The following is a 10000-nucleotide window of genomic DNA, read 5'->3' on the forward strand; positions in this document are numbered from 1 at the left end:
CCAACAAAAAGGAAATGAATTTTACAAGAGACCGGCGTTGTTGGAGAGTATTTTCATTAGCGATGTACTCTTCTCCTCGTCGCTGTCAAAACTGTTCTAGATGTTCACTGCCTTAAATACAAAGCGCCTATTACCAGCCAGCTCTAACCTAAACAAAAGGATTTCGAGTTTGTTTCGCTTACGAGTGAGCCGGCCATGGATCACAGCTCTCTTCCTAAATTTATTTCAAAGATATTAGAGCTGATATAAGACATGTTGAAGAGGGTGTCCGCCAATTTAGCTTTGAAGAAGCTGCATGCCTTGATCACATTTTCCAAATTCTTCATAAATTGTAATTTCTTTACGTTAGAGGTATGTCATTAATTAATTGGTTGGCTGCGGGAAGTCCCTTAGCCCAAATTCCGAGGACCGCCATGAATAGTTTATGAGATTCTGCTATATGCATGCTTGATTTTTCTAGGTACAAAGTCCTTTAGGAAACGAAAGTGCTTTTGATGAATGGATCAGAAAAATTCCAAATAGACTGGGACTGAACTATTTGCCACGGTATGACTGCATAAAGACCACTTAGCTATTTAATACTTATACCTTTATCAAGTTTAGCTAGCCGTGGGACAAAGTCATTTTTGAAAAGGTGACATTGTTTGTATTTACAGGCTTCAACTACCAAGAGCAGGGAGTGATTATGTTAATTTTATCCAACGTCTTGGAATCCCTATTGTGGATATTCGTTACACATACAACTCAGTAAGTAAAGTTTGTACTTCCTTTTAATTTCTTTATCCACCGAATATTAATTTTTAATTGAGAGGCTTTCTAATGCCTTGTTGCGACTCTATTAAGCGTGAACTTAAAAATCGGCTGTTAAAACTAGTGGAAATTGAGAAGATGAATGTTGATTTACGCTGTTCAGAAATTTGTAAATATCTCTCGTCCTCTAGTTGAAATCATTCTTCGATTAATCTAAATTTAAATCTAATCATTTTAAATTGCAATTAGTCATGTTTTAACTGTGTATCTTGATAGCTTTGTAAATAAATAAATAATTAATTAATTGACTGATTTTTTAATTTTTATGTGCTTTGTGATTTGATTTGATTTCTAATATGTGATCATTAGCAGAGACAGGGCTTGTTTTAGAAAGGCGGCCCGCCTAGAATAGCTTAGCTTTGCTAATTGCGGATCGCCTAGGTCTGTGATGACATTGCATTGCTAATAAATAAATCAATTGAAATTGAAATTGAAATTGAATTGAGAAGAAAGAGGTTGCAACTTTATTTGTGTACCCATCTCGAGTTCCCAATCTTCTGTGAGTGATCCGATTGTTTAGAAGACTTAAACATTTCTTCCTTGTATAGAAAACCAGTAGTAACCCGCTGTACCACACAGTCCACGATAACTTTTGGTGGATGTCAAATCTGATCGACCCCCAGTTTAAGTACCATCAAGTGACAACACGGGTGTTGACACAAATAACAATGACCTTGGCAGATGCTGTGATTCTACCATTTAATGTAACTCACTACAGCGTTAATCTGAAAGAGTACACTGTGCGTATAAAAAACAAGTTTGAGAAAGATTTCACGGAAAACAACGCTTCTAAAGAGTTGGGTAAGTCTGTCTAAAGTGGTTGATTAAAGGCGTGCCTTTTTTCACCGATTGTTTTCTTCGATTTTAATTTATTGCTACAATCGGCGACAAAATTAGTTGAGACACTTGCCAACAGAGCACACTGGCAACGACACATTCATTGTTTGCAAAGAAAACTTGTCCAGAAAGTACGTTTCCGGGATACCCCTCCCTCCCCCACCCTAATCAATGTTGTACCGCTGTCGACAAGGCTCGTAGAAAACAGAAAAACACAACATTGTCCCGGGGGTGCGGGGGAGGGGTCCATTTGCGCCGCCGAGCTTGAAATCGACTCTAAAGGATAAGAGTGTCTCAACAATTTTGACGCCGATTGTAGGTTTCGTTTTAGCAATTTACGAACGAGTTGCTTCATGCAAAGTATGGCTGCCGAATACAGACTGGTTTAATGGCCGCCATACTTTGTCTAGGGATACCCACTACCGGGTAAACGTGCCCATCGTTGCATAACTTGATGTGAAAACGCAAGTCTCCGTCGAAACTGATACTCTTGATGTATTACCAAGAGTAATCTTCTCTTTTTTAACGAATACTTGTAGAATTCCTTGACAAAGCAGTGCAAAAGTTTCAAGAAACTGCTGAAAAGTTTGACGAGTACGTTTTAAAAGCAGATAAGGAAGAGTAAGTGTATCTACATTCCTGTTTCAAATTTGTCCACTTATATCGTATGCTTTAATTGTATGATTTGAAGGACGAGTAACTTTGGATTCGTGGAACGACTCTTCTATTAAATTTGTTGATTGGCCTTGCCAGTTTACTGAGATTTTCACGTCCATAAAAAAAGCTAGCTCTTATAAAGGAAGGAGCTCCTGAATCGATTCTAGTTATCCCTGAGTTGTAGGCATAAGCCTCTCAGTGAAGTTATCTTAAGATGCTGTATTTTGTCGGAAGCTGTTTGACTAGCTAGGAAAGAGGTCGGCATTTTCTTAAAACGTCCACGTGTGCATTTACATCAAAACATCATTATTTGTTTTTTCAGTGACACCATTGTACGTAAAATCAACAACCGACTACTTAACGTTGAACGTTCTTTCATCAACCTTGAACCGATTCTGCAGGAAAACCCGTTGCAGAGGTGAGTACTGTAACGTAAATACTACAAGAAATTGATTCTTATTTTGAGAACTGCCATTTTAAACGCGATGTCGGTGGACCTGTGGACAAAGTCTAACGATCAAGGAACTTATTGTTTTATTGTTTTTGTCTTGTTTTATATAGTTTCTGTAAATCCACAAATAGGTTTAGATACACACACTACACGCAAATAGCAGATCTAGTCTAGGTGCGTAGTGTGGGAAACTGGATAGGAACTTCAGGTAACAAAATTTAGGTTTGGAACACTAGATTATGATACACAATTACACCTTGTTTCCCTTCACTGAGGACATCGCATCAATTAGTTCCTTCACGTCAGGATGACTCTCCTGGGGCCCGTTTCTCGAAAGTCCCGAAAACTTTTCGGGTCCGAAAAGCCATTTGTGAAACTGCAAACCGCTTGTTTTGGAAAGCCGATCTTTTGACATGTTTTCAAGGTAACAAAAAGAAAAATGACTGTTAAGTTTGACGACTTAAATCCTCTCCGTTCTTGAGATACAAAATTAATTGTGACACCCGAAACTGGCCCGTAAAGTTTCGGGACTTTCGAGAAACGGGCCCCTGATCTTGAAGGATTTTGAATAAGGTCCTAGTCGTCTGGTTCTTAAAACCGCGTTTCGAAAGATGTTTTAGATTTTCTGAGATTTTGTTCCAGATTTTTGATCCAATCCTTGAAAACGAGTGTCTAAGTTGGTTTGTTTTAGAATAATTAATAAAATAGTTACCAACAGCTGATCGGGTGTAATAGCTATGTATTTGATTTGTAGGCGTGAACAAATCTGAGAGATTAGACGGAATAGAATTGTTGGAAACATCTAGCATTAAAAGGGAGAGCATGATAATTGGCAGGATCATAGAAGATATGAAATGGGGAATTAGGGAATAGCGTGTGAATTGAAGTTAGAAAAATTCATCAAGCGTACAATCCGTTTCTGAAATATTACTATTTTATCCATATGACATTTAACTGCTTGATCCCAAGCGAGAAGGCCATAATTCAAGTAAGGATAAATAAGTGATTGGTAAGTAGTGTTGAAAGAGGGACAAAATGCCCAAGTCTACGTAGACTGATTCCTTTTCTTGTGCATTAATTCCATCTTATATAGGCATGTTGTTCTGACACACAGCCCTAGCATTCGCTATGACTGGTATGGTGGAGTAGTGGACGCTATTTTTAGGGCACGGAAAGGTCTTCTCACATCAGAGGACGTTAAGAAACAAATATCCATTGTGTCGTATGGCATAAACTCAGCTACACACGTGCTTGAGCTGGAGCCTATTGAATGAACCACGCCGTGAGACCAATGCCACAACGTTGATACTTGGACTTCTTCACATAATTAATGAATGTAACGAAAAGATGTAGGAAACACTGATTTACATAGCATAAACAAATGAGTCTTGGAGCCGGTCAAGAATGTTGATGAATGGATTTTTCAGTGATACTTTTTGCTGTTATCTAGATAAACGTGAAGGTTAATTTCGCAATTTTCTTCCAACGCCATTTGCAAAAAAATGCACAGGGTCATTAATCCTATCACTTTTCTGACTTTTTTGGTTGATTACGAAAAGTAAAAGACAATTTTACGTTCTGTAGCCCTTCTTCAGTAGCAACGGTGCAACAAGTGTAAAGTTTTTGCTTGCCACTTATCACGCACCGGTTTGTGGCATCAACCAGCCGGTAATAAATAATGGTTCGTTGACTTAAAGTGCTTATCACCTCAACACACTTTTCTACTTTATTTATTCTCCAAAATCGTCCCAAATACATCGTGTTGTTTTTAGAACCTTTTGATTGAAATTTCACTTCCTTTCTTGGCTTTGAAAAACGGGAAATGTGGTCATACTTCGATATATTACCGAGCAATGAAAGGGAATGGGTTCGATACCGGGTTGACGTCACAGCTGTCACAGCAACAAATATAATTTGTGACGTTACCCGGTATCGAACCCATTCCCCTTCATTGCTCGGTTATTGATCAAAGTATGACCACTTAGCCAAAAAAAGTGAAATTTCGATCAAAAGGATTTTAAGAACATCACGATGTATTTGGGACGATTTCGGAGAATAAATATAGTGGACAACTGTGTTTAGGTGATGATGGCACTTTAATGTGAACATCCAGAGGGGGACACTAAATCGCTCACGTTTCGCAGCGCTAGCTGAAGTTTCTCACAAGAAAACGTAGAGAGTAGTTTCTCCTATTTTGGGCTCTAGGGGCTCAGGTTACAATATGTACTAGAGCCTGTTTAGTAGACTTTCCAGTATATGCAAGTTATTCACTGTGAGTGTGGAGTAGAAGTGCATGTCCGTCCAGACGGAATTGGAAGTAATGATTTGTATTGTCATTTTAAATATATGTACAAGAAGTAGTCGGGCTATGGTTCGGATGGGTGGCCATGTCAACTCCTTTATGTTCAGTTAATGTAAGTGAGGTAAGGGAGACACTTTGTAACGTTAATCACCTTCATTAATGGAAGGAAGTTCATTTAAGTTAAGTAGAGATATTAGAGAGTAGTTTGTGTACTTCTGCAAAATAACAACGCGTTTCATATATTTCGAACTTTGAAATGTCGGCGAAATAGGTCATGTATTTGTCAATTTTAGCGGCATGTCGCACCCCGGGTGCTGGAAGAGCTGTCCTTTCATGTTTCGGTTTCATTTAACAAAAATTATTCATCGTGTATATTGTTTAAACAAATGCACGAACAATAAAAATATATTCAGCTAAACATAAGGCGTGTGCGAGTTAGTCTTCCAAAAAATGATTCTGGTTACGTGGAGAACGCTATAAAATGCTAATAGCTGTTAAAACAATTTTCAGCAAACTTGAAACGTTAAACCTGAGGTGAATTGAAAATATAGATCATGACTCCATTTCGTATTTCAATTTGGGTAACTGGAAAACAGAAATCATGCAATCAAATGGCGTTAAAATCCACCTTCGTCAACAAGCCAAAGTGACATAGAACTGCTTTCTGAAGCAAGCAAATCAGAAACTTTGCTAAGCTTAAAAATGGTTACGAATTCAGTTATCTGAAGTTAATTAACAATCGTGCATGTCTGGCATTGTCATCTCACCAGAAAGGGAAATTCACTATTCCTTCATATCAAATCCGAAAAGTGAATCAGAGTCAACCAAGATATACTCTCTTGTTTCTCCTTCCTTCGTGATAGTGGTCTGATCTTAGTTATTTTGCGTTTGAACGCCCCGCAGAGGTGGATACAGACTAGTGCAACTATTTCCCAGAAACTAGTCAGAATCGTTAAGAGATTTTAACAGATCTAAAAAAATCACGCCAGAAAGTCTCAACCGCAAGATGCCATTTCGTAGCAGGTGTTTAATTATAATACAGAATTTGTTAATTCATACTGCACTGCATTTTTTGCCAGCCTCCAGCGCACCAACCTCGTCCCCAGGGTCTCTCTTCTTCCCTTCCTTGGAGCGGAAGGAAAGAAGAGAGGCCCTGGGGAGGAGGTTGCCAGCGGACCAGCGCCCTGAGTTTCACGGAGCCCAGTCCACACCCTTCCCCCCTGCCCCTCCGTAGATCTCTGCTCAATGTATGTGCACTACTGCATATTTTCTATTGTTTCTTGTGCACTAATTCTTTTCATAATTGTGCACCAGTCAAAGTCTCTTCTCATAAGCTGCTGCGATTCCGTGCACTGGTCGTGAACTACTCGATCTGAGTGACGTGTCAAGGCGTCGCTACTTTCAAGGGAGCCTGTTTGTCGAAAGGAAGTCTATTCATCGTTTGATATCGGTACCGTGTAGAGAGTCATTGCCTCGTTCACCGACGCTGGAAATTTTCGGTTTATTGAAAGCGTCTGGAAGCCAGATCTACTAGTCTGTTTCGGAATGGAGTGTGGCAATAATGGTGCTAAACTAGAAAAACTGTTTCGATCCCAGCTTACGTTTTGGACGACGGCGCGTGGAAGGTTCGACAGCCTTTCGAGCGGAAAGTCAGAAATTCAAATTTTCTGTCATGGCAATGCAGAATTTCTTGGCTGCAATGAGAAGTCAAACCGTTTCCATTGATCAGCAGTTAAACTGGTTGGTGGAAGCCCAGATCGATGAAAATTGAGAGAAAATGAAATCGATTGTGAAAACTGTAATATTTTGTGATCAAAACAACATTCCTTTGAGGGGAAAACGAGATGACAACCCTGATGACAGCAATCTCCAAGGAAACTTGCAAGCCGTTCTGGAGTTTCGTTTCGACAGTGGTGATGTAAGAACGTTTCTTCATTTTGAACTTAAAACTAACTCTGGTACAAAACAGTTTGTTTTTCCTCCTAGTGTTGGAGCCTGGAAACATATTTATATGGCTAATACCCGACTGGACAATGTAATATAATTAAAATATTTACTTAGCTAAGCTTGCTGCTTCTTATGTAGTAACTTTTATGATACGTTGAACTTTATTTTTATGAAATATTTTTTTGTAAGTGTTTACCAAGAAAATTTGCTAAATTTTGTGGATTTAAAGCAAATTCTTATACCTGTTTTGATCCTAAATATATTTCCAAATATGCATTACATTACAGAGCATCCAAGTTTCAAAAATATTTTCCGGGGGTAGGGGCATGCCCCGAACCCCCATAGCAAGCTCAGAGCTACGCCCTTCGATTTTAAGGCTCATGGACATATCTATTTTGGTGGACACTAGTCACAGAAATTGCTGAATCCACCCCAGGAACGGAGGCTTCATTGTTTGGTGTACGCCACGTGCACGTCCCTTGCCCGCGACAAGACATATAAGCGTATTTAAGCAGAAGCAAATATTAGTATCAAGAAGCAGGAGCCCATACAAGCCCTATGAGTCAACCTTTGCCCGTATCCTTCTATTTTTAGAACCAACCCTTCAGCAGGAGACTCACATTTACATCAATTTACATCAATTCGCACAATTTGTGTACATTATTTTTGTTATTTTTGTCTTCGTTAGACAATGACTTTATTCTGATTGGCCATTTTAAACAGTGCGCGGCGTGCAGTGCCGAACAACTCGTGGCGTTCTAAAAATAGAAAGATACGGGAAAAGGTTGACTCAAGGATATATTGCATATGGAGGCTCCTACTCATAGGCTCCTGCAAGAAGATAATAATCAACTCCTGTGTGACCTTTGACGGGGGTGTTGGGTTTTTCGGTTTTGGCCATTTTTTATGCCGTTTTTTTCGGTTTTTGTGTCTCTTACGGTTTCGGGTTTTCCCTTTTTCAGCATTTGGCTTTTGGTTTTCGGCCAAAATACAAGAGGTTTTTCGAATCTGGTATCCAATGCGGTTTTCGGTTTTACCTGTTCGGTTTCTGGTTTCTGGTTTTTGGTTTCCTCAATCGAGAGCACGAGCCGCGGGAGTTCTCAAATAGACTCCAAACGCAGACGTCAAGCGGGCTAGGACTTATTTCGTACCACAGTAAACGTAACGCTAAAAAGGTAACAAAGTGTGCAATTTTATGTCCTACAATGACTGCAAAATTTTCGCGCGCTCATTGGCTAATTTTTATTGTCAATAAGCGGACAGACTCGAACAGACACATAACTTAATAATTTATGCGATTTGACGCGATATTGCTGGCGTCAGATTGAATAAAATTGAAGTTTCTCGCATTTTTGTCTCGCGTTCTTCTCCTGTTTTGGCTTAATTGTGACCCCTCTACCTTTTTGTTATTGTGAAAAAGAAATTGATGTCAGTTTTTCACGCATCTGTCCTGTTATTGACAATGAAATTCGTCATGACATTAAGGCCGTTTATACGAGAGAAAATAAGCCGCGGCGTACATACGAGAAAGGAACTATTTATACGAGGATAAACTCGAAGGCCAGGATAAGCCGCGGCTTGAGAAAGCCGTGAACGTAGATTCTGTACCATTTAGACGGGATGTTCACGTGTTATGTAAGCCGCGGCTTATTTCTTCTCGTATACTGAACGGCCCTGTTGTCAAAGTATCGATCTCGTTTCTTGCGCCTGCACTCACCTTGCACAGCGGACTCATCCTGACGCCTTACCGATCACAGCCGATCAAAGCCGATCACCTTACCGATAACCGAACCTCTGTGGAGGAGAGAGGTCCGCGGATCCACTCGGCTATCGCCTCCACAGTTAATTTGACAATGTTATGACGAAATTCATGATCAATAACAGAACAGACGCATGAAAAAACTGACATCAATTTGTTAATTAGATCATTTTGCAGTCAATACAGGTCGCAGGTCGACTGATTGCTGCAAGATTGCAATCGAATCTCTGAATTCGTGTCTAAATTCTCAAAAATTCTTGATTTTCGTTTGTAGTTTTCAGAGCTATAGTTGCGAAATCCCTAATTCAAACAAAGAGTAGAAGATATGCCTGATTCAAATAGCATCCACATACAGTGATGAAATTAACATAGTTTACCCCATATCCTCCAGGTGCCACTAATATATCAGATCGATTAATGTTTTGGAAATCCGGGTCTGCAAAGTTTAGGTTTTGATGCTTTTGTATTCGGTTTTCGATTTTAATCGAAATTCAATTCGATTTTTCGGTTTTGAGAGAATTTTTGTGCGGTTTTTTGAATTCCAATAGACCCCTTGTGATACCATTATTCAGTTTATTTATTCTTTTTTGTGAAGAAAAAGCTTTTAACTTAAAGTGTAGTTTTAAAATATCTACGATTTGTCTTTGTTTCCCTACTTTGGAAGTCATCGCACGTATTCAGGTAGTCTTGTCTCTCTTCGTTGGTCGTTTATGTCCGAGTCCCCTTTTCTGCAGTATCCAGGGGCATCCAACGAATCTGTTCCTCACATTATCTGTTCCCCAGAGGAATCTTGCTGGCTGGCAAAAACTCTGAAGACTGAGGACGACTAAAAAAAAAAAAAAAAAAGGAAAAAAGGACCCCTTCCCTCTCCCAGAAAATAGTCACAAACATACGACGGCTGGTCAGAGTGATTGCGCTTTTGGAAAAAAACCTGTTTTGTCCGGTTTTGTCGCTTTTGTTCAGTCGTTTTGGATCGAGGGATTTGAAAGCGCGCGGAATTCCTGGCTGGGAAATAAATTTGATCAGCTGGCTAGGAAACCAACCAATTTTATCTAGCTGGCTGGGAAATTTCTTGTGTGTCTTGCTGGGAAAAAGGAACAGATAATGTTTTCCCAGCAACACTGAAAAACACCTGAAAATGCCTTAATAACGTTTATTTTCATTAACTGGGGTATAATAATACATTTTAAAACAAGTTGGTCGTTGGGTGCCCCTGAGTATCCAGTTACTGACAAGC

General features: G+C 39.5%; 1 protein-coding gene across 1 annotated transcript in view; it reads left to right on the top strand.

Moving 5' to 3' along the window:
• Positions 1-5475, top strand: part of LOC138042521 (glutamate carboxypeptidase 2-like) — a 25705-nt gene extending 20230 nt beyond the window's left edge. Inside the window, exons 12-17 of the mRNA XM_068888438.1 lie at positions 461-546; positions 657-747; positions 1359-1611; positions 2187-2268; positions 2627-2722; positions 3849-5475. Of these exons, the coding sequence (XP_068744539.1) occupies positions 461-546; positions 657-747; positions 1359-1611; positions 2187-2268; positions 2627-2722; positions 3849-4029 (789 nt within the window). The 3' untranslated portion in view covers positions 4030-5475. The remainder of the gene's footprint in view (positions 1-460; positions 547-656; positions 748-1358; positions 1612-2186; positions 2269-2626; positions 2723-3848) is intronic.
• The last annotated feature ends 4525 nt before the right edge of the window (positions 5476-10000 follow it).

This window comes from Montipora capricornis, chromosome 3 (assembly GCF_036669925.1).
Source record: "Montipora capricornis isolate CH-2021 chromosome 3, ASM3666992v2, whole genome shotgun sequence".
NCBI lineage: Eukaryota > Metazoa > Cnidaria > Anthozoa > Scleractinia > Acroporidae > Montipora > Montipora capricornis.